The sequence below is a fragment of the Myxocyprinus asiaticus genome, chromosome 20 (assembly GCF_019703515.2).
Source record: "Myxocyprinus asiaticus isolate MX2 ecotype Aquarium Trade chromosome 20, UBuf_Myxa_2, whole genome shotgun sequence".
Classification (NCBI taxonomy): domain Eukaryota; kingdom Metazoa; phylum Chordata; class Actinopteri; order Cypriniformes; family Catostomidae; genus Myxocyprinus; species Myxocyprinus asiaticus.
The window spans coordinates 45,599,845-45,626,224 of NC_059363.1; the positions used below are offsets into that span (position 1 = coordinate 45,599,845).

The following is a 26,380-nucleotide window of genomic DNA, read 5'->3' on the forward strand; positions in this document are numbered from 1 at the left end:
GCAGGACATCAACAGCGGAACATTACAGGGACAATTCACACACACACACTCACACACACAAACACACTCACACACACTTACACTTACACTCACAAACATACAACCACACACACAAACACACACTCACTCACACACAAACATACAACCACACACACACACACACACACACAACCACACACACAAACACAACCACACACACAAACACACTCACACACACTCATACAACCACTCACACAAACACACACTCACTCACACACAAACATACAACCACACACACACACACAAAAATACAACCACACACACAACACACACACTCACTCACACACTCACACAACACACACACTCACACAACCACTCACACACAAACATACAACCACACACACACACACACAAACATACAACCACACACACACAACACACACACTCACTCACTCACTCACACACAAACAAACACACACACACTCACAAACATACAACCACACATACACAACACACACACTCACACAAACACACACTCACTCACACACAAACATACAACCACACACATACACACACACACACACACACACTCACAAAAACACACACACACACACACAAAAACACACTCACACTCACACACAACACACACTCTCACAAAAACACACACACTCACTCACACACACACTCACACACACACAAAAAAAAGAAGAGGAAAAAAAGAAAATGAAAATTGTCATCATTTCCTTCATCCAAACAATAAAAGTGAAGTGCATGTGACTGCCAGTCCCTAACATTCTGCCTTATTTCTCCTTTTGTGTTTCACAGCAGAAAGAAACTTATATGGGTTTAGAACATCTTGAGTGTGAGTAAATCATAACAGAATTTTACCATAGTATAAATGGAAATAAATAAAATAAAGGTGGTATTACCATGGTACTTTTTGTTAAAGTATCTGTATATCTCATTCTGTATGATTATATTCTCCTGTTATTAGGCTGCTCCCATTACAAATTATAGGTTTTATAAGAAACGAGTTTTTCTTACCTTAATTCGGTGTTTCACTAAGTATCATATAACAGTAACTAATGTGAAATCTGTTCCTGACAGTCCAAACATCAGTCGTACATGTTTTCAAGTTTGATTTTCACAACATTCCAGTCCAGGACATGGACGTTGACCAATCAGAAACCGCGGATGTTGCTTCCGTCACGTCGAACCACCACCCTATTGGATAGTTCAACCAGAGATAATCTCTGCGTTTTTACTCTAAAACGGAGCGTAACGTCAAATAGCGTGTTACGACAGTAAATCGCCGTTTGCGGATACCATAAAAATGAATAAAGAGCGCCGTAATCTGACACCAACATGTCGCAACATTGTCCGTGTGTTCTCTGATAAAACAGCAATTTTATTGTAGTACACTCCACACATAGTTCATTCCAAAAGGATTTTTTGCTGTAAAACATATTGAATATTAGCGGACAGGCGATTAATTCATTAAGTGATGAGCTGTTTCCTCACAAAAGTAGTTTATTCAGCACACTGAGGAATCTCCTCCATAGACATTCATTCAAAATACAGCAGCGTAATGCATTGCTTTGCTAACCTTGTAGGCTAAATTGATAGAAGGGCGCTGTGTTAGAGGCGGTGCTTTAAAAGACCGCCCACTACTGGGAGATTCGACCAATCACTGTCCGATCAGCATCTGACACTAAACAGAGACTATTGGTTATTGATTTCGCTCTAAAGCAACGCCAAACATTACCTCTGGCATAAATTACAATATATGTTTTATTTCATTTTTATTTTGGTTAACATTTGTTGTGAGTTGTATGCATTTGTTTTAATGTTGTGTATACATACATACATACATACATATATATATATATATATATATATATATATATATATATTTGCAGGGTTGGGAGGGTTACTTTTGAAATGTATTCCACTACAGATTACAGAATACATGCTGTAAAATGTCATTTGTAATATTCCGTTAGATTACTCAAGGTCAGTAATGTATTCTAAATACTTTGGATTATTTCTTCAGCACTGGTAGATTTTTTCACTTGTTTTGACTATAAAAACTCTGCCAGTACAGTAAGACAAAATACACGTTAAAAATACATTCTCTGAAAAACCTAAATATCTTATGCAGTGTTGTTTCTAAAACAAGATAAATCAAACTGATCTTGTTTTAAGGATTTTTAGATATTTTTACAGGAAAACAATACAAAAATTATTATCAAGAATATGATTTTTGCCCTAATATCAAAGATCTTATTAGAAAAAAAAAATTATGATTTAACGTGAATTTTCTTGATTAAAAAATATGATCGTGCCTGGTAACGTGCATGTAAAATGGCTAGAAACAGCATTTTAACTTAGTGTAAAGCTGACAATTTACACAAGGTTTATTTCTATTTCTTCTGCTCCAAACTTACAGATGAATGTAACACATCATAAGAAAGTGTTTCACCGCTGTTCAAATGCACTTTGAATCGCATCATTTATATGTATAAATGTTTTCCATCTGAAAGTACTAAATATTAAATGAAACAAATGACAATAAAATGCAAAGTATTCTCTTCAGTAATCAAAATACTTTTTGAATGTAACTGTATTCTAAATACTAATGATTTAAATTGTATCTGTAGTGGAATACAGTTACTTTTGTGTTCTAAATACGTAATCCTGTTACATGTATTCCGTTACTCCCCAACCCTGTGTGTATATATATATATATATATATATATATATATATATATATATATATATTAACGGGATTACATATTTAAAATACAAAATATAAGTAACTGTATTCCACTATAGTTCTCACTCTGTTTCAAGCCAGCATGCCCACTACCTCAGCGCCAGCACCTGCTGCCGCCGAGCCATCGGTGTGGCACGCAAGCAGTGGCCCAGACGGAAGCAGGCGTACCAGCACCTGCCTTGCACCGACAGGAGCAACTCCCCTGTGCAGCGGAAGCGCTCCTGACGGACACAAAGCTTTGAAGCGGAAAACGGAGCTCGTGGTTCCCTCCGGTGCTACGAAGAAGGCTTGATTAGAGATACAGAATACTGTTCCCCATCTCCCCACTGCTGTTCGTCGGGAGAGGAGTATTGTTGTTCACAATATATGTCTAATATGCATTTCCCCCGGTATGCCTGATTCACTCTGTCATATGCAAAGTCTGAGAGGACAAGGAAACGATTCTATTACTGTAGTTGCACCAAAATGGCCCAACCAGACATGATGAAGATGCTGTCCAGCTCACCATGGGAAATACCACTGAGGGGGAATCTCCTCTCTCAGGCACAAGGCACAATCTGGCATCCCCAGCCCCAGCTGTGGAACCTGCATGTGTGGCCCCTGAACGGGGTGCACTACACATGCCAGAACTGATGCGTTCAGTCATGAACACCATTTTACAGGCCATGCACTAAAATGGAAGGTGTTCACTGATTGGTATCTCTTACATGGCAAGGACCCAGTAAACTGCCCCATACATGAAATTCTAATATTTCTTCAAGAGCGATTAGATGCAGGACTCACCCCGTCAACACTCAAAGTGTATGTAGCAACTATATCTGCATATCACACACATGAAGCCAGCACCTCTATAGGCAAGCATGATTTAATCATAAAGTTCCTTAAAGGAGCAAGATAATTAAACCCAGCTCAGCCAGCTACAGTTCCGACTTGGGACTTAACTTTAGTCCTAAAAGCTGTCGCAGGGCCCCCTTTCGAGCCTTTGGACTCTATTGATTTGTGCATGCTCTCCGTTAAGACTGCACTACTGCTGGCTCTGGCCTCAGTAAAATGGGTAGGTGACCTGCATGCACTATCAGTCGACAATTCATGTCTGGAGATTGGCCCCAGTCTTTCGAGAGCCACTTTCAAACCCAGGAAAGTCTATGTACCCAAGGTCCTAACCACGCCCTTCAAAGCACAGGTGGTTCACCTTCAGGCCTTCTTCCCTCTTCCATTTAATTCAGATGAGGAACAATCATTGCATTTGTTATGCCCTGTGCAGGCACTACATGCATACGTTGAGCGTACTTGCCAGTTCAGACTGTCTGACCAGCTCTTTATATGCTATGGAGAATGCACAAAAGGAATGTCCGTCTCCAAGCAAAGGCTCTCTCACTAGATTGTCGATGCAATTACCCTGGTTATGAGCCGCAGGGTAAGACTTGCCCAATTGGTGTTAAAGCACACTCAGCTAGAGGCATGGCCTGCTCATGGGCATGGACGAATGGTGTGTCCTTAAAAGACATATGTTTTACAGCAGGATGGTCCTCTCAAAACCCATTCGCAAGGTTTTACAACCTAGATGCAATGTCTCTTTCTTCACAAGTCCTCTCTGTTTAGAGCACTTGCTATTCATTGGCCAAATATATATACTTATGCCCTTCCATTTAAGTATGGGCTCCCCATCATTTGCTCAACCGCCTACATTCAGGCCATTATAATTTACCATAAAGTCACAAGCACTTTCATTATAAATGAATTCCATTCCTAACTGGGTTCATAAGGAGTTAATTCATACTATATGACTATAGTTCATATATTTGTTATGAGTGCGCTCCTCCTGGCCAACATGAGGATCACTCATTGCGGCATACTCATGTCGGTCGCCATCCCACAGGACTGTGGCGCCATGTTTCCTCTCTGGGAAGTTATGTCGTGTAGTGCGGCGTGATGGGATTCTGTTCCCCATATGCGTTGCTACGCAATGTCAAGTGTACTTCCACGGTCGGGGGTCCACGGGTGACGCCATGCGAGAGACAGACGTGTGAGACACGAGCTCTGTGAACTTTCCTAGTTTTTAAATTATTTTTATGTTGTGATCTGGTGAGATTCGATACACCCAGTTACATACTTGCTCTTTGAGGTAAATATGACAAAGAAGTCAAAATTCTCAGACTCTGGAGACATTAAAAGACACTTATGTGTTCAAGCTGAGGCCTCTGCTGGGACTGCGAGCCAAGGACACGATTTGGACAGCACGTCGGGAGAAGATATTCAGCGTCAGTTGTCCAACATGTCGGTGATGTTGACGAAGGTTTTTGCTGACTTGGAGGATCTTGCTGTAATACGTCGATTGATTACAGTGATGGAAACAAAATTCTCTGAGTTGTTTACAAGAGTGACAGAAGTTGAAAAACGAATCGATTATCTTGAGTCATCGGAAAGGGAATTATCCGCTAATCCACCCGCGTCCAAAACAGATTTGGAATTAATTTCGGAAAAACTGGAATATTTCGAAAATATGAGCCGAAAGAATAACATACGAATTGTTGGAATTCCTGAGCATGAAGTGGGCAGAGATATGGTGAAATTCCTGGACGAGCTTTTCCCGAGTCTGCTCGACATAACAGGCCATAAACTGGAAATCGAGCGAGCTCACAGAGTCCCAGCTCACAGATCTGTTGAGAGAGACAGGCCCCGATCGATTCTGGCCAGATTTCTGAGATCATCCGATAAAGATCTGGTGTTGCGCCACGCGAGGAGTAAAGGGAAGCTTTCTTGGAAGAACCATCATATTTTCTTTTTCCCGGACTTTGCGAATTCCACAAGAGAGAAACGCGATCGGTTCAAGGAATGTAAGAAACTCTTACACCAACAGAAGATCGCCTTTGCATTGATGTTTTCGGCCAAACTGAGAATAGAAACGAAGAATGGTCGCAAAGTATTTACTTGTCCAAAACAGGCACTCTCCTTTATAAATACATTGGAGTGAGTAAGCCATTTGATGTTTCTTATATTAGTGGACTGATTCGTGGTTCAGGTACTCTATTATCTGAGGAAGCTGGGTGCCATTTTTGTTTCTTTTTGCGTTGACTCCACCTAGAGGCTGGAGTTTGTTTTGTGGCATAACTCATAAAGAAACTTTTGCACAGACTGAAGATTTTTTTCCCCGGCCAAATCGAGAATGGATGCTTTGAATGACCACAAAATATCTACATGCTCACATAAAGGACGTCTTTTATAAAGTTGACGTGCTGAGTAAGTTATGGTGGTTTTTTTTTTTTGGTTTTTTTTGCACGGCCTCCGAGTTAGTTTGGCTCTTGATCATCCGAGGAACCGGGATGCCGGTTTTGTTTTTCACGCTGGCTCTGCCTAATGGCTGGAGCTTGTTCTGTGGAATTACACTACTTCAGGACAGTTGTGGTTAAATATGTTTGTTCTTTGTGCTTATGCCTCCTAGTAGAATGATTACCTCATCTGCAGCACTCATAACAGCCGGCTCACTGATCATTTGTTTGTCTGTCCAAGGAAACTGAACGGCTTTATATCAGCTGGAGTTTATTTTGTGGAGGAACACACCTTTGAGACAGTTTTGTGAATGTATACATGTTTTTTCTGTTATTCTGCATGTTGGATGGGGTCTGTTTTACAAAGTATTTTCTGTTATGTAATTGTGCCTCACAAAATTTGAGCGGAAACACCGGACTTGAATAATCCGATGGCAAAGTTGTCACGGGGGGTTCTCGCATGCGTACATTGACTCTTTGAGTTTAAAGGGATTGACGCCGGTTGGCGCTGTCGTGCATGGGGTTAATGCGCACGTTTTTCATTTTCTGTTTGTTTTGTTCAGGGGGAAGTTCGGGGTTTGACTGTTTCACTAATGGGGAATGTGGTCTGTGTAATCTTGTTTTTGACACACTCTTTTTTTTTTACATTTTTTATTATATCAGTATGTCAAATGTTAATGTGAATGGGTTATCTCTCTCCAAATGGAATGTGAATGGGTTGGGGCACCCCATAAAAAGAAGGAAGGTTATTTCTGTTCTTAAGCGCAAGAAATATGAAATAGTGTTTCTTCAAGAAATGCATCTTTCCCCGCAGGAAGCTGAAAAATTTGGGAAGATATGGTGTGGACATGTTTTCTTTAGTGCTGGCTCAAGTAAGAGTAGGGGAGTCATTACATTGATAAGTAAACATCTACAATTCAAATGTCTCAAACAGATTAAAGATAAATTAGGAAGAGTCATTGTTGTTTTAGGAGAAATTCAGGGGCAAAGGTTGATTTTGGCTAATATTTACACACCTAACGTTGATGATCAGGGCTTTTTTATAGATCTTGAAGGGATGTTGCAAGCTGCTGGCACCCCTCATGATATAATATTGGGAGGAGACTTTAATCTTTTGATGGACTCAGTCCTTGATCATAGTGAAGCAAAAGTGTGTAAACCTCCTAGAGCAACATTGACGCTTCACAAGATCTGTAAAAATCTTGGTCTTGTAGATATCTGGCGACTTCTGAACCCATCTGGTAGGGATTATACATTTTTTTCATCAGTTCATAATATTTACTCTAGAATAGATTTTTTTTATATCTAAGTCCCTCATTCCATCTGTTGTTGATTGCTCAATTGGAAACATCTTAGTCTCAGATCATGCCCTGGTGAACTTCAATCATATCAGAAAAGGAAATCATATAGTTGGCGCTTTAATATATCCCTTTTGCAAAATCCTGATTTTCAACAAATGTTAAAGACTGAAATCATTGTTTATATGGAGACCAACTGGTCCTCAGTATCCTCTTTGGGCGTGGCTTGGGAGGCACTTAAGGCGGTTCATAGGGGTCAGAGTATATCAGAGTATAGGTATATCGAGGCAGAGCTGAAGCGCCGTTTGTCAGCTGATGGTCTCAGAGAATTGACCCAATTGAAATACAGGTATAATACTGTTTTGTCGCAGAAAGTGGAGTTTTGGCTATTCAGGGCAAGACAGTCATACTTTGAGTAAGGGGACAAAGCAGGGAAGCTTTTGGCTAGATATATAAAGCAGAGAGGATCTTTTTCTACCATTCCCTCAGTGAAACCTGCTGGTGGTGAAATATTTACCTCAGCCATTGATATTAATAATGCTTTTAAAGAATTCTATCTTGATCTCTATAGTTCCACGTCTTCGTCTACTGATGAAGATATTAGAAACTTTGTGGAACCATTAGAACTCCCTAAACTGACGAATGAGCAAAAAAACTCTCTTGATTCTGAGATAACCTTGGAGGAGCTTGACGAGGTAATTAAGGCCTTACCTGCAGGCAAGGCTCCAGGGCCAGATAGTTTTGCCGCTGAATTTTTTAGATCTTATGCTACATAACTGGCTCCACTTTTGTTAGAAGTTTATACTGAATCATTAAAGCTTCCACCAACCATGACACAAGCCCGGATCAGTCTGATTCTTAAAAAGGACAAAGATCCAAGCGAGTGTAAAAGTTACCATCCAATCTCCCTGATCCAACTAGATGTTAAAATTCTGGCTAAAATTTTGGCTAACCGATTAAGTAAGGTTATGACATCTCTTATACATATAGATCAGGTGGGGTTTATTCGGGGCCGCAGCTCTTCTGATAGCATCAGGCGTTTCATCAATATCATGTGGTCAGTAGCGAATGATCAGTCTCCGGTCACTGCCATCTCACTTGATGCCGAAAAGGCGTTTGATATGGCAGAATGGGATTATCTTTTTAAGATTTTGGAAATGAAGATCTATGCCTTGCCTCCACAGAATTATTAATTCCTTTTCCAAGTTCTCAGGATACAAAGTCAACTGGTCTAACTCCGAAGCTTTGGCTTTGACAGCGTACTGTCCAGTAATGGCCTTCCAGCCAGGCGCCTTCCAGTGGCCCAAACAGGGCATTAAGTATTTGGGAATTTTATTCCCAACAAATTTGTCTGATTTAGTCAGAGTTAATTTTAACCCTTTAATAAAACGGTTTTCGAGCGATGTAGTCAGGTGGGCTTCATTACATTTATCGATGATTGGGAAGGTTAATGTTATTAAAATGAACTTTATTCCAAAATTTAACTACTTGCTACAGTCTCTCCCGGTAGATGTCCCCCTCTCTTATTTCAAGCAATCTGATAGCATAGCGAAGTCTTTCTTTTGGAGTGGTAAGTTCCCCAGACTACATTTCAATAAATGACATAGGCCGATTGACAAAGGTGGGCTAGGCCTACCCAAGATTCTGTTTTATTATTATGCATTATTATTAAAGACACACCCACCTGCTGGCGATGCCAATCAGAGGAAGGAGACATGGCCCATGTTTTTTGGTGGTGCGCTGAGATTCAGGAATTTTGGTTGAAGGTACAGAGTGTTCTGTGTGACGTGTTGGGCATTTGGATTTCGTTTTGCCCCAGACTCTGTGTTTTGGGTGATGGGGCGGTCATCGACGTAGGTGATAAACACATAAAAAAATTGGGTCCTCACCAGTGCGATGATAGGCAGGCAGATTGTTTTAAGGGGTTGGAAGTCGGTGGGAGCACCCTCAATTCGGGAGTGGTGCGAGGAGATGGGAAGGGTGGCAGCCTTCAAGGAGGTAACATGTAGAAGGCTGGGGATATGGGATTCTTTTATTGGGAAATGGGGTAGATATTTGACGTTTTTGGGGGGCTCTCGCAGTGGGTCTGTGGAGAGAGAGGTATAGTTTAGAGCTGTATGTTTATTATAGATGTATGTGTGTATGTATGTATATGTGTGTATATATATATATGTGTGTGTGTGTGTGTGTGTGTATATGTATGTGTGTATGTATATATATATATATATATATATATATATATATATATATATTTATTTATTTATTTATTATTTTATTCTCTGTAAATGTGTGTACTTATGTAAGACCACTGGGATGTTCGTTTGGGATCGGGTGGGGTTCTTGATTGGGGAGGGGAAGTAGTGGGAGTTAATGTTGAATCATTATATATATGTTTTGTTTTTCTTTGTTTTGAAAATTAATAAAAATGTTAATCACTAAGTGTACTGAGTCGTAAGGGAATGTCTCGGTTACGTACGGGAACGAGACATTGCGAATGCTAGCCGCACTACATGGCTCAGAATTCTTGAGGCACGAGCAATGCGCTTCTTGTTCTCAGTCAGAAATTCTGAGGAAATGGTGTCTGTGCACCTGTTTTTATAGCGGACATTTTCGCGCCAAAACAGGTGGGGCTCAAACACCATAGCCAATATTAGAATATTGACGTTATTGTAGAGAGGTTTCAACTAGGTCGTGTAAGAAGGCACTCCCCATATGCTTTGCTACGCAATGTCTCGTTCCCTTTGTCTCAGGGAACCGAGGTTTCTTACGTAACTGAGACATTTTGGCAAGTCATTTAGGACATCTACTTTGTGCATGACATGAGTAATTTTTCCAACAATTGTTTACAGACAGATTGTTTCACTTTTAATTGACTATATCACAATTCCAGTGGATCAGAAGTTTACACTAAGCTAACTGTGCCATTAAGCAGCTTGGAAAATTTCAGAAAATGATGTCAAGCCTTTAGACAATTAGCTTCTGATAGGAGGTGTACTGAATTGGAGGTGTACCTGTGGATGTATTTTAAGGTCTACCTTCAAACTCAGTGCCTCTTTGCTTGACATCATGGGAAAATCAAAAGAAATCAGCCAAGACCTCAGAAAAAAAAATTGTGGGCCTCCACAAGTCTGGTTCATCCTTGAGCAATTTCCAAATGCCTGAAGGTACCATATTCATCTGTACAATCAATAGTATGCGAGTAAACACCATGGGACCACGCAGCCATCATACTGCTCAGGAAGGAGACTCATTCTGTCTCTTAGAGATGAATGTAGTTTGGTGCGAAAAGTGCAAATCAATCCACCTTCTGAAGATGCTGGAGGAAACAGGTAGACAAGTATCTATATCCACAGTAAAACGAGTCCTATATCGACAAAACCTGAAAGGCTGCTCAGTAAGGAAGAAGCCAATGCTCCAAAACCACCATAAAAAAGTCAGACTGCAAGTGCACATGGGGACAAAGATCTTACTTTTTGGAGAAATGTCCTCTGGTCTGATGAAACATCGTTATGTTTGGAGTAAAAAATGTGAGGCTTACAAGCCGAAGAACACCATCCCAACCGTGAAGCATGGGGGTGGCAGCATCATGTTGTGGGGGATATATTGAATTTTATACATCAAATGATGTGGATATATTGAAGCAACATCTCAAGACATCAGCCAGGAAGTTAAAGCTCGGTCACAAATGGGTCTTCCAAATGGACAATGACCCCAAGCATACCTCCAAAATTGTGGCAAAATGGCTTAAGGACAACAAAGTCAAGGTATTGTAGTGGCCATCACAAAGCCCTGACCTCAGTCTGATAGAAAATTTGTGGGCAGAACTGAATAAGTGTGTGCGAGCAAGGAGGCCTACAAACCTGACTCAGTTACACCAGTTCTGTCTGGAGGAATGGGCCAAAATTCCAGCAACTTATTGTGAGAAGCTTGTGGAAGGCTCCCCAAAACATTTGACCCAAGTTAAACAATTTAAAGGCAATGCTACCAAATACTAACAAAGTGTATGTAAACTTCTGACCCACTGGGAATGTGATGAAAGAAATAAAAGCTGAAATAAATAATTCTCTCTACTATTATTCTGACATTTCACATTCTTAAAATAAAGTAGTGATTTTCTATGATTAAATGTCAGGAATTGTGAAAAACTGAGTTTAAATGTATTTGGCTAAGGTGTATGTAAACTTCTGACTTCAACTGTGTGTGTGTGTATATATATATATATATATATATATCAATCCCAGGGGGGTGAATTTCCACACAATTCTAACATAAATAAGACTGAGAGCCTGGGCTTTCCTTTTTCAATGATTTTTTAAAAATGTGCTGATACCTCATATTTATATTATTTATATTATATTTTTCTTCAATTATTTAATTTACATTTGTATGTGTCTTGTGTTATATTTTCCTTGAAAAAAATTAAATAAATAAAAATATAAAATATGAAAAAAATATGGACATTTATGGCATTTTTTTTTTTTTTTTGCTTTACTTTTTTGTTTCAGTGTAATTGTACAATATCATAATAATGAATGAATGCTAGTTGAATGTTGAATTCTTATTAATCACATCAGGTTAATTGTGAAAATGCAATATTCAACACACGCACAATGAAAACACTTCCATGTCTTCGTGTATTGTTTTGTCCAGTACAGAGGCACTATTTTAGCAAGTTTAAGCATGGTGATACTGTTTTTCCAAAGACTCCTGATGAGATCTCTCAGAATTGATCAACTCATCGTGCTGTTAGCACCCTCTGCTGGTACAAGGAGAACAGCCTGCCGTGAAATCAATTTGAATTCTAATTTCTGGAAAAAGAATTTAAACTGTAAAGTTGTCTCACATACCCAGTCATTGCAGAATTAGAACTGCATGAAACTACCTGAGCTGAAGTAAGGCTTTATCAGCAACCATCATGTGTTTCAAACATGCAAAATATCTCAATGCCATGTCTTGATCTTGTGTGATTGCCTCAAATAAACCATTCATGCCTTTAAAGACAACTTAAAATGACAAACACAAATGTGATATGGCAGGTCAGGAGATGTATTTGCTGTTCCTACAGCTAGAGCCAAGAAGCCCACCATAAAATAAAAAATTCTCTCATCATTTACTCACCCTCATGTCATCCCAGAACTTTCTTTCTCCTGCTGAACATAAATTATGATTTTTAGAAGAATATCTCAGTTCTGTAGGTCCATATAATGCAAGTGAATGGTGACCAGAACTTTGTAGCGCCACAAAATCAGATCAAGTCAGCATAAAAGTAATCCATTCGACTCCAGTGGTTTAATCCATGTCTTCTGATGTGATCCAGTTGTTTTTGGGTGAGAACAGACCAATATATAATTCATTTTTCACTATAAATCTTGACAGCACTCTCCTTGGCAATCATGATTTCAAAGCTCGATTACACTTCCTATAGCACCATCTAGTGCCAGAGACTGTTTAGCAGAGATGGGCCACTTCTGTTTAAATAATGGGAGAAACTGGAATGCCCAACCAAGGAGCTCTAGCGCCCAACATTCAACGGCTGTAGAAAGGAAGTCCCGCCTTACAGTTAAAAGAGCCAATCACCTTTTAGATACAGACATCACCTGTCAATCAACGCACATGTGCATTAGCTATACAAGATGGGAAAATTGCGTGTTTTAGTGTAATATGAGGTAAAGAAGCACAATTTATGATTCCAATATTATTTAATTTTATTGCTGATTTGAAATATGTTCTTTGATCATAATCTTGACCAACCGTTTAGGAGATTTTGGTATTTTCGCCATTCAAGTAGATAGGAGCTGCAATGGCATGACTGGAAATAAGCTCCCGAGAGCGCCCCAAACAGGGCCGACGGTGAACTGACTTGCTAGAAAGACTTTGCTAGTGCTCTGCACATGCGTCAAGCACTAGGGAGTGTAATCGAGCTTGAAGTCATGATCGTGCAGAGACTGCAATGGCAAGATGTGCAGTGAAAAAGGAATTATATTTTGGTCTGTTCTCACCAAACCGATTGGATTGCTCCAGAAGACATGGATTAAACCACTAGAGTCTTATGGATTACTTTTATGCTGATTTTGTGCTTTTTGAGCTTCAAAGTTTTCAACCCTATCGACTTGCGTTGTATGAACCTACAGAGCTGAAATATTCTTCTAAAAAACTTTGTTTTTGTTCAGCAGAAGAACATTTTTATTTTTTGCTAAGCTGTCCCTTTAACATACACTATATTGCCAAAAGTATTCGCTCATCTGCCTTTAGACGCATATGAATTTAAGTGACATCCCATTCTTAATCCATAGGGTTTAATATGACGTCGGTCCACCCTTTGCAGCTATAACAGCTTCAACTCTTCTGGGAAGGCTTTCCACAAGGTTTAGGAGTGTGTTTATGGGAATTTTTGACCATTCTTCCAGAAGCGCATTTGTGAGGTCAGACACTGATGTTGGACGAGAAGGCCTGGCTCGCAGTCTTCACTCTAATTCATTCCAAAGGTGCTCTATCTGGTTGAGGTCAGGACTCTGTGCAGGCCAGTCAAGTTCTTCCACACCAAACTCGCTCATCCATGTCTTTATGGACCTTGCTTTGTGCACTGGTGCACAGTCATGTTGGAACAGGAAGGGGCCATCCCCAAACTGTTCCCACAAAGTTGGGAGCATGGAATTGTCCAAAATCTCTTGGTATGCTGAAGCATTCAGATTTCCTTTCACTGGAACTAAGGGGCCAAGCCCAGCTCCTGAAAAACAACCCCACACCATAATCCCCCCTCCACCAAACTTCACAGCTGGCACAATGCAGTCAGACAAGTACCGTTCTCCTGGCAACTGCCAAACCCAGACTCGTCCATCAGATTGCCAGATGGAGAAGCGTGATTCGTCACTCCAGAGAACGCGTCTCCACTGCTCTAGAGTCCAGTGGCGGCGTGCTTTACACCACTGCATCCGAAGCTTTGCATTGCACTTGGTGATGTATGGCTTGGATGCAGCTGCTCGGCCATGGAAACCCATTCCATGAAGCTCTCTACGCACTGTTCTTGAGCTAATCTGAAGGCCACATGAACTTTGGAGGTCTGTAGCGATTGACTCTGCAGAAAGTTGGCGACGTCTGCGCACTATGCGCCTCAGCATCCGCTGACCCTGCTCTGTCATTTTACTTCGTGGCTGAGTTGCTGTCATTCCTAATCGCTTCCACTTTGTTATAATACCACTGACAGTTGACTGTGGAATATTTAGTAGCGAGGAAATTTCACGACTGGACTTGTTGCACAGGTGGCATCCTATCACAGTACCACGCTGGAATTCACTGAGCTCCTGAGAGCGGCCCATTCTTTCACAAATGTTTGTAGAAGCAGTCTGCATGCCTAGGTGCTTCATTTTATACACCTGTGGCCATGGAAGTGATTGGAACACCTGAATTCAATTATTTGGATGGGTGAGCGAATACTTTTGGCAATATAGTGTATGAACGATCTCCCCCCATGAATATAGCTTCTTATCAATAAATAAAATCCGTTTGTGGAATTGTAAAGCAGAGATGCTATATATTTGGTTTGTAATCGTTTCAGGCGTGAGAATAAGAAACCAACTGACCACAAACCATCTTTAGTTTGCGACCACACTATTAGCTGTATAACATGTTGTGCTGAAGACACGGACGAGACTTGTGCACTTGAACTTTCAGTCTCCGGAAAACTTGTGTGCCTGTCAAACATCGGAGAAAACTCCATCTGATGTCCACCTGAAACATTTTCATGTCCTCACGTGTATGCATATTGGATAAAATACTAAACTCGCTATTATTTGTAAGACAATCATTCATATTTTCATTGTCACAATTAGGTGAACATACAGTAGGTGGCAGGGTTGCCACCCGTCCCGTAAAATAGAGTATCGTCCGGTATTTAAAGATAAGATTTTAAGTTGGTCAGATGACGTCACAGTGAAATCGTTCCAGATCGCCAATTTAACATTTATATAAGCTGGAAAATTTGCCTACGCCTCCGTTGGGTAAGGGACCGTCTGAAAAGTCCACATATTGCGCTAAAACGTGCTAATACTGTGGAGGGTGTGGTAAGGGACCGTCTGAAAAATCCACAAATAGTGAAAAAACTGTGGCGTTTTTTTCTATATAAATGTTCAATAAGATCAAAAAATTTATGAATACAATCATAAAGACAAATACAGGTGAAGGAAAAAAAATTACAAAAAAATGTATACTTAAGATAAAGACAAATAATAAAAAATAAATACATTTTTAACATATAAATGATGTAACATTTATATTTACATATAATTTTTTTTTTTTTTATGTCATGGGTCAGGAAAGTTCTCATTTTAACATACAAGGATATACAGTTTTTATTAATAACGCATATTAACTCAACACATTTATTGTTGAAACTGTGGAGGATGTGGTTAGGGGCCGTGATTCTTTCAAGGTAAGTTAGTCCACTCCACGGCCATCTATGGAACGCTCCCAGGCAGCCATTTTCTATGTAAACATGCGGCATAAAAGAGCAGCTCCTATCTAATTGAATAAGGGAAGACAAAATGTTGGTCAAGATTATGATCAAAGACATATTTCAAACCACCAGTAAAATTAACGGTCAACTGCATCGTAATTTTTTTCTTCAGGTCAGATCAACCTAAAAACAAATAAATAAAAAACGCTATTTTCAGGTTGCTGCAGTTAATGTGCATTCTTGAGTTGTGTCTAAAAGGTGATTGGCTTTCCAACTCCCATTCATTTTCAAACAAGTTTGTCTCAGACTAAATGACCTTTGCTATTAATCCCTAATATCCCTTTAACGAACAAAAACCAGTTCCTTTTATATTCCAGGCACCATAAAAAAAGTTAAGCTTAAGATTCGACAGCATTTGTGGCATAATGTTAATCAACACAAAAGTATTTTGACTCGTCCCTCAGTTTGTAAAAAAAAAATAAAATAAAAAAAATATATATATAATAGGTCACAGACCATGAGCATTTCATTCATTTATTGTTTAAAATCTTTTTTCCTTCTTATATAGTTTTGGTTCTTTACACAGGGTAGACAGAATCTGTTCCTCTGGAGTTGTGCGTGACATGTGGTCTTGTTTACTACAAAGTGTACAAAAACAAACACCTGAAACTGACACACTGGAACATAGCGTTTTTGGTTTTACAATGAAAATATTAAATATGATATACTGTATATTACTATAATTCATTTGCCATTTAGAGAACAAACAATTGCATGGATTCTGTGCGTTTAATTGTACATACAATTATGCAATAAGGACAGCGAGAAGCATGTAGCTTTCCTGTGGGGGCAACACACAGTTATATTCTGAATCCCTGGCAGACATTATATCATAAAACAACTTAACATGAGTCTAATCGATGCAAATCCAAACAGACATTTCTTCCCCTTGTTTATTGACACAGAATTCAAATGCAGATGTGGGATGTTGTGTGGTTATAACCATTCTGTGCGAGATAACTTTTGTGTGAGGAAAGAGTTGTCTGTTCGTTCATGTTCCACATCTCTTCACATATCTAGCAGCAGCACTCGAGGGTCTTCCACCACAGATTTGATCTTTCGGAGGAAAGTGACCGCCTCTCTGCCGTCAATCAAACGGTGGTCGTATGTCAGAGCCACGTACATCATCGGCCTGATCTCAACCTGAATGAACAGAACATGAGAGTTGGTGAAAAGCAGAAACAACTTTCAAATATATATATATATTTTTTTTTTTTCTTTACGTGTCATTCGGGTTGGACGATGCCACAGCAGAAATGTGTCAACCAGTAGAGACTTTGCTATACCGTTCAGACCTCAGTAGATATATTTGTGTGACTAACAGCGTGGTTCCGCAAGTAAAAATCCCATTCATTTTCTCCATAAGGAAAATTGGTTTTTAACTTATAAACCTTTAAAGACAGACCTTCTGTGAACTCCGAGCTTATTAACCCTATAACACGTGTGTATCAAATATGATACACAATGTTTGACGGCTCCTGTTTCACTCTCTGTTCAAGTTGATAAGACAAAAAAATGTATGGTAAGTTTCATATCTTTATGGCGCCATCTAGTGGTTATTTGTGGGGAAAAATTATCTGTGTTTATATCGTTCTTTTAAAAATGGTGGCGGACTTCCACAAAAAAATTACTCTTATGTTGTTATAAAAGACAGCTTATTTTAATAAAGTAAAAGTGACAGTAATTATTATATTGTTACTGATGTTTTAAAATGAGTATTTGCTGAATATAAGCAACTTTAAAAAATTTTATAATATTTTATTTTCCTGCGTTAAAATGTGAATAAATGCATATAAGAATTTGAGAAAAGGAGTGCAGATCATCATATTTTTAAAATTATATTATTTTATTGAAAAAGCATGTTGAAATTACACATCAAATATGATACAACGGCTTTTGAGGTACACTACCGGTCAAAAGTTTTGAAACACTCATTCTATACTTTTTTTTTCACATTTTAGAATAATAGTAAAGTCATCAAAACTATGGAATAACAAATGGAACTATGGGAATTATGTTGTGACTAAACAAAATCCAAAATAAATCAAAACTGTGTTATATTTGAGCATCTTCAAAGTAGTCACCCTCTGTCTAGAATTTGCAGACATGTACTCTTGACATTTTCTCAACCAACTTCTTGAGGTATCACCCTGGTATGCTTTTTAAACAGTATTGAAGGAGTTCCCATCTATGCTGGGCACTTACTGGCTTATTTTCTTTATTATTTAGTCCAAGTGATAAAAATTGTTTGACATTTTTATTATTTATTCATATTGTATTTGATGTGCTGAATTCAACTGTGATACATTTTAATCCATATTTATAGAGCAAGGAGAGGAAGTTGTCATGGCCAAACTCTCAAACATTTGGTATCCCTGAAAAGCCCAGAAAGTCCTCTGATAATAACCCAAGATTTACCACTGTAGCATGTATGGGCTAAAAAACCTTAAATAACAAATGTCCTACACAAAAATGAATTGCTGGGCCTCAGGAGGATAATGTATAAAAAAAAAAGAAAAAAAAAGAATGTTAATTGCATGGTATACATTTTCAGAAAACCTTTCAAAAATTAAGAAAATATATTTGGTAATTAATCCGCTCATTGCATAAGACGTTAAAGGTTCTAATCTGTCCATATATATATATATATATATATTAGTTATATATATATAAAAAAAAAAAAAAAAACTATATATTTGGTTGTGACCCTGGACGCCATGCGGGGTTCGGACGTGTGAGCGGCGAGCTCTAATACTTTGTCATAAACCAGTGAGATTCGATACACCCTGGTCCTTAATTGTTCTAGGAAGAGAAAATGTCAAAGAATTCAAAATCCTCGGGCTCCGGAGACATTAAAAGACAATTACGTGCTCAAGCTGACGCCCCTGAGCAGCAGGCCACAAGCCCTGGAGCCAATTTGGCCGGAGAAGAAGGAAATTCGGCGAGAATTGTTGAACGTGTCGGCAATGCTGACGAAAGTCGTTGCAGACTTGGAGGATCTTGCTGTAATACGTCGATCGATCACTGCCATGGAGGCGAAATTCACTGAGATGGTTACAAGAATGGGGTATGTCGAGAAACGGATCAGTTATCTGGAGTAATCGGAGAGGGAATTAGCTGCTAATCCACTAGCGACCAAGGGGGATTTGGAGCACGTCTGGGAGAAGTTGGAGGATCTGGAGAATTGTAACCAGTGGAATAACATCCAAATTGTTGGAATTCCTGAGGACAAAGAAGGTCGGGATATGGTGAAATTCCTGGATGGGCTCTTCCCGAGCCTGCTCGACATAACAGGCCATAAGCTGAAAATCGATCGAGCTCACAGGGTTCCGGCTCGGCGATCCACTGAAGGAGACAGGCCCCGATCAATTCTGGACAAATTTTTGAGATCATCCGATAAAGATCTCGTGTTACGCGAGTAAAGGAAGACATTCTTGGAAGAACCACAGCATTTTCTTGTTCCCAGACTTTGCGAATTTGACGAGAGAAACGTGATCGATTCAAGGAATGCAAGAAACTCTTACATCAATGGAAGGTCGCTTTTGCACTGATGTTCCCAGCCAAATTGAGAATAGATAATAAGGATGGCCGCAAAATATTTACATGTCCCCAGCAAGCGATGTCCTTCATAAAGTCAATGGATTGAGTAAATTATTTTGTGGTACTCACGTTGCAGCCAAGTGGACTGACTCACTGAACATCCACTTGACCGTCCGAGGAAACTGAGCACCTGTTTTGTTTCTTTTTGTGCTGTTCCGCCTAGCGGCTGGAGTTTGTTTTGTGTAGTAGCACTCCTTCAAGACAGTTTTGTGGATGAATCTGCACGTTCTTTGTGCTTATGCCTCCTATTGGTTGGAGTTTGTTTTGTGGAGTATTTCTCGCAGGACATTGGAGTGATTGGGTCATTTCTTGCACTCATTTAGCAGTCGAATGGGCCGGCTCACTGAACATTCGTTTGACTGCCCGAGGAAACTGAACAACAATTTGTTTTGTTTTTTTGTGCTGGTTCCGCTAGCAACTGGAGCTTGTTTTGTGAAGGAACACACCTTCAAGACAGTTATGTGGATGAATCTACACATTCTGTGTGTTTATTCTGCCTATTGGCTGGAGTTTGTATTACAGACTTTCTTCTGTTATGTAATTCTGTCTCACAAAATTTGTATAGAAACACCGGACTTGAGCAATCCTGGCAAAGTTGTCGCAGGGGCTCTCATAGGCATACATGGACTGTTTGAGTATAGAGGGATGGACGGCGGTTGGCGCTGTCGTGCAGGGAGTTAATGCGCAAAAAAGTTTTTCTTTTTTGGTTGGTTCGGGGGGAAGTTCGGGGTTTGATTGTTGCACTAATGTTGGAATGTGGTCTTTATAATTTTAGACACAATCAATTTTTTCTAATATGTCAGATGTTAATATGAGTGGATTGTCTCTCTCCATGTGGAATGTGAATGGGTTGGGGCACCCCATAAAAAGGAAGGTTATTTCTCTTCTTAAACTTAAAAAATATGATATCGTGTTTTTTCAAGAAACACATCTTTCCCCGCAGGAAGCTGAAAAATTTGGGAAGATATGGGGTGGACATTTTTTCTTTAGTGCTGGCTCAAGAGCAGGGGAGTCATTACATTGATAAGTAAACATCTACAATTCAAATGTCTCAAACAGATTAAATATAAATTAGGAAGAGTCGTTATTGTTTTAGCAGAAATTCAGGGGCAAAGGTTGATTTTGGCTAATATTTACGCACCTAACGCTGATGATCAGGGCTTTTTTATAGATCTTGAAGAGATGTTGCAAGCCGCTGGCACCTTTCATGATATAATATTGGGAGGAGACTTTCATCTTTTGATGGACTCAGTCCTTGATCACTGTGAAGCAAAAGTGTGTAAGCCCCCTAGAGCAACATTGACGCTTCACAGGATGTGTAAAAATCTTGGTCTTACAGATATTTGGAGACTTTTGAACCCATATGGTAGGCACTATAAATTTGTCATCAATGTTTATATGGAGACCAACTGGTCCTCAGTATCCTCTGTGGGCGTGGCTTGGGAGGCACTTAAGGCGGTTCTTAGGGGTCAGATCATACAGTATGCCTCATTCACCAAAAAATCCAAAGCACAAGAACTCGTGGAATTGGAAGGGAATATTAAAAGTGCCAAGGCAGAGCTGAAGCGCCAAATGTCATCTGATGGCCTCAGAAAATTGACCTGATTGAAATACAGATATAATACTATTTTGTCACGGAAGGTGGAGTTTTGGCTATTCAGGGCAAGACAGTCATACTTTGAGTCGGGTAACAAAGCAGGAAAACTTTTGGCTAGATATATAAAACAGAGAGAGTCTTTTTCTACCATTCCCTCAGTGAAATCTGCTGGTGATAATATTTACCTTGGCCATTGATATTAATAATGCTTTTAAAGAATTCTAGATCTATCTATATCTAAGAATTAATCTTGATCTCTATAGTTCCACGTCTTCGTGTACTGATGAAGATATTAGAAACTTTGTGGAACCATTAGAACTCCGTAAACTGATGACGGAGCAAAATTTCTTGATTCTGAGAAAAACTTGGAAGAGCTTGGCGAGGTAATTAAGGCCTTGCCTACAGGCGAGGCTCCAGGGCCAAAAGGCTTTGCCACTGAATTTAGATCTTATGCTACAGAACTAACTCCACTTTTGTTAGAAGTTTATACGGAATCATTAAAGAATGGAAAGCTTCTGCCAACCATGACACAAGCCCGGATCAGTCTGATTCTTAAAAGGACAAAGATCCAAGTGAGTGTAAGAGTTGCCGTCCAATTTCCCTGATCCAGCTAGATGCAAAAAATATTGTCAAAAATTCTAGCTAACCAATTATGACACCTCTTATACATATAGATCAGATGGGGTTTATTCGGGGCCACAGCTCTTCTGATAACATCAGGCGTTTCATCAATATCATGTGGTCAGTAGCGAATGATCAGTCTCCGGTCGCTGCCATCTCACTTGACGCCAAAAAGGTGTTTGATATGGTAGATTGGGATTATCTTTTTAAGATTTTGGAATTATACGGGTTCAGGAATACTTTTATTGGATGGATTAAGTTACTTTATAGACACCCATTAGCAGGGGTTGGGAGGGTTACTTTTTAAATGTATTCCTCTACAGATTACAGAATACATGCTGTAAAATGTCATTTGTAATGTATTCTGTTAGATTACTCAAGGTCAGTAACGTATTCTAAATACTTTGGATTATTTCTTCAGCACTGGTAGATTTTTTCACTTGTTTTGACTATAAAGACTCTGCAGTACAGTAAGACAAAATACACGTTAAAAATACATTCTCTGAAAAACCTAAATATCTTATGCAGTGTTGTTTCTAAAACAAGATTAATCAAATTGATCTTATTTTAAGGATTTTTAGATATTTTTTACAGGAAAATACAAAAATTATTATCAAGAATATGATTTTTGCCCTAATATCAAAGATCTTACTAGAAAAAAGAAATTATGATCTAACGTGAATTTTCTTGATAAATAAATATGATCGTGTCTGGTAACGTGCATGTAAAATGGCTAGAAATAGCATTTTAGCTTAGGGTAAAGCTGACAATTTACACAAGGTTTATTTCTATTTCTTCTGCTCCAAACTTACTTCTCTGTCTGCTCGTATGAATGTAACACATCATAAGAAAGTGTTTCACCGCTGTTCAAATTCACTTTGAATCGCATCATTTATATGTATAAATGTTTTCCATCAGAAAGTACTAAATATTAAATGTAACAAATTACAATAAAATGCAAAGTAATCTCTTCAGTAATCAAAATACTTTTTGAATGTAACTGTATTCTAATTACCAATGATTTAAATTGTAACTGTAGTGAAATACAGTTACTTATATTTTGTATTTTAAATACGTATTCCCGTTACTTGTATTCCGTTACTCCCCAACCCTGCTGGTAGCGGCGGTACAAACGTATGGATTGATTTCAGATTATTTTACTCTGGATAGGGGCATCCGGCAGGGTTGCCCTCTTTCCCCATTATTGTTCTGTCTTGCCCTGGAACTATTAGCAGCCGCGATAAGAAAGGAGGATGATTTTCCAGGGGTGATTGCGGGAGGTATGGCGCATAAGCTTTTGCTTTATGCAGATTATATTTTATTATTCGTCTCCAATCCTACTAGATCTATGCCTTGCCTCCACAGAATTATTAATTCCTTTTCTAAATTCTCAGGATACATAGTCAATTGGTCTTAATCCGAAGCTTTGGCTCTGACAGTGTATTACCCAGTGACGGCTTTTCAGCCAGGCGTCTTCCAGTGGCCCAAACAGGGCATTAAGTATTTGAGTATTTTATTCACAGCAAATTTGTGTGATTTAGTTAGAGTTAATTTTGACCCCTTAATAAAAAGGTTTGAGCGATGTGGGCAGGTGGGCTTCATTATACTTATCGATGATTGGGAAGGTTAATGTAATTAAAATAAATTGTATTCCAAAATTCAACCTGCTATAATCTCTCCCTATAGATGTCCCCCTCTTTTATTTCAAGCAATTTGATAGCATAGCAAAGTCCTACATTTGGAATGGTAAGCGTCCCAGATTATATTTCAATAAGTTACATAGGCCAATTGACAAAGGTGGGCTGGTTGTAAATTTGGTTCAACATTTTGGGATTCCCAGATCTCAGTTCTTTAGGTATTTACAGCTGCGACGCCTGCTCTATACCATTTTTGGGAGTAGCATACACCCCCCTAAAATGGCAGATACTCTGGAAGTGGTGATTACTACTTTTGGAAAAGGTCATGAGGCATCAGTGTATTACTCCCTGCTAATTCAGAGTCTGGGGGACGGAGCTTTAACTTCTCTCAAGAGATTATGGGAGAAAGACTTAAACTTGGCATTGGAGGAGGGAGTATGGGCTAGGATTCTAAAAAACGTCAAGTTTGTATCTAGAGATGCAAGGGTGCGCCTTATACAATTCAAGATTTTACATCGATTCTATTGGACCCCCTCTAGATTGTATAGGCTTGGTATTAAAGACCCACCCACCTGCTGGCGATGATGTTTTTTGGTGGCGTGTTGAGATCCAAGAATTTTGGTTGAAGGTTCAGAGTTTTGTGCGTGACGTGTTGGGCACTCTGGTTTCGTTTTGCCCCAGACTCTGTGTTTTGGGCAATGGGGAGGTCATCGATACAGGGGATAAACACATAAAAAATTGGGTCCTGACCAGTGTTATGACAGGCAGACAGATTGTTTTAAGGGGATGGAAGTCGGCTGGAGCACCCTCATTTCGGGAGTGGTGCGCAGAGATGGGGAGGGTGGCAGCTTTTGAGGAGGTGTCATGTCGAAGGCTGGTGATCTGGGATTCATTTGATGGGAAATGGGGCAGTTATTTGCCATTTTTGGGGGACACTCGGGGAGGGGCTGTGGAGAGAGAGGCGTAGTTTTAGATGTGTATGATTATTATATTTTTTATTTATTTATTTTGTGTGTGTGTGTGTGAATTTATGTGTGACCACGGGGATGTTCAAACAGTTTATTGTGCAACCAAAATAAGAAATAACAAGAAAATAAAAAAAATATTTGGTGCATAACACAGGACTTTTAAATATTAACAAGCCCAGAATACACTTACAGTACCTTTTTTGGGACTCTTATTTTGAAATGACAGACTTGGTTCCATTAGAATGCTCGCGTATTCACCAAATCAAGCTTTTTATAGCCTATATTCCAGATTAAGGATTTTGTATATATATATTTTTTTTCACGAGATGAGGTTTATTATTATTATCCACAAGATGTGGAAATATGACAAAATATAAAAATATAAAAAATATGGATGAATATTGTCAAAGACTAAAGTTTAAATACAGCAAATCACAAAAGTGATTGTTTTTATTTCACTTCTGGAGTCCGCTGTTATACTGTAGAACTAAGCCGTTCTAACTCCAGCGCCGGCCACAGAAACACGTAAAACTATCTGCATACATTTTTGCCAATAACTGATAGTTATAAAATGCAAATATCGGCACCAATATATCGGTCTACCTCTAATTTTAATGCCTTTGAAAGTGACTCTTTCAGAAATAACAGTCATAATTTTATTTACATATTGTTTTAATGGTTTTGAGTCTATGTTCTTTTAACTTAAGAGTATTGCATCTTTGGATATGTGTCCGTAAATTTCCAAATAAAAAGAGAATATAATCATAAAATAAAGAACTGTTAATTTGTAAAGAATTAAATTCACTGGATTGTCCAAAAACAGGCATTACTGAATAGTTAATTAATATACAATTTTTTTTTATTTTATTATTTTTTTTTTATTTCCAGCAAAAATAATTATATCATGATGTAGCTAAAGGTTAAAGGTACACTTTTTCCTCAATAAAAAAGATTTACTCTTAAAGAAATGAACTGTAATCATGAAATAATCACGACCCCTCACATGAGATGAGGACTCTAGTCATATCAGTAACATTATAATAGTGGTTTTATTCTCCATGGAGAGGGTCCGCACATGGGGGCTACCATTTTAGAATCACATGACCAGCTGAATACTACTCGCTTAATCTCAGTAACCATCCTGTTATTGCACACTTTCACTCATGTATTAATTTAATCATGACTGATTGTGAATAATGAATTTCTACAATGGCACCTGTAACTGAATAGTATTGATTTTGAATGATGCTGTATATAATGTGATATAATTTTGGTCTTAAAACCTTCATGTCTAGGTAACACAAGACAATAACAACACATCTAACCTTCCCACCAACAGCCACAGGCCTGTCGAAAATGCCGTGCATGCCCAGAATAGCCGACTGTGGAGGGTTGATGATCGGCGTTCCGAACATGGATCCAAACACTCCTCCATTACTGATGGTAAACGTGCCGCCGTCCATATCCTCCACAGCCAGCTCATTTTTACGAGCCTAAACAGAACAAAAAGCAAGACATGAAAAAGTACAGACACTCCAAAACATCTGATTAAAAGTAAAAGTTTAGGAACTCAAAGCTAAAATATGTGAACTCAAAGCCACAAAACTCAAATTTTGCTATTTTGTTCCATGGGGTCTTTAAGGCTGATGCTTTAAAATAAAATGTGCCAAGTGCTCTTCTGATGAATAGTTTTTAAAAGGAACCGAGTCCATTTAAGGCAAAAACCGCAACATTTTTTACATTTGGTTTGATGTTTTCCCTTCTGTGTCACCATTGACACCACTGCTGTTTTTTTAGGTCATGTAACATATTTATCTAAAATATTTCTGGTTAGCTGTGCCATTTGCAAGTAAATAACCATATCTTTAGACTCTTGTTCCAGTGAGAGTAAATGTGAATCATTCCAGCCAAAGCGCTCACCTTTTCTCCCAGTTCATTAATGGTTTTCTCAATGTCGGCGAAGTTCATTCCCTCCACACTTCTGATTACCGGCACCACGAGACCCTGTGAGATGAGAACATGATCAACACTCACAGTTACAAAATATAACTGCAAAATATAGAACGCACTTCTTACTGATATAATTGACATTTTCTGAGTCAGGAATCAAATTTTCAAAAACA

At 38.9% G+C, this 26,380-nt stretch overlaps 1 protein-coding gene across 2 annotated transcripts in view; it reads right to left on the reverse strand.

Moving 5' to 3' along the window:
• Positions 1-16,294: 16,294 nt before the first annotated feature.
• LOC127410965 (dihydrolipoyllysine-residue succinyltransferase component of 2-oxoglutarate dehydrogenase complex, mitochondrial-like) overlaps positions 16,295-26,380 on the reverse strand; it is a 46,266-nt gene continuing 36,180 nt past the window's right edge. For both annotated transcript variants that reach the window (XM_051646257.1, XM_051646258.1), the window contains 3 exons: positions 26,178-26,261; positions 25,583-25,750; positions 16,295-16,977 (listed from right to left, as the gene is read on the reverse strand). In XM_051646257.1, the coding sequence (XP_051502217.1) occupies positions 16,843-16,977; positions 25,583-25,750; positions 26,178-26,261 (387 nt within the window). In that variant the 3' untranslated portion in view covers positions 16,295-16,842. The remainder of the gene's footprint in view (positions 16,978-25,582; positions 25,751-26,177; positions 26,262-26,380) is intronic.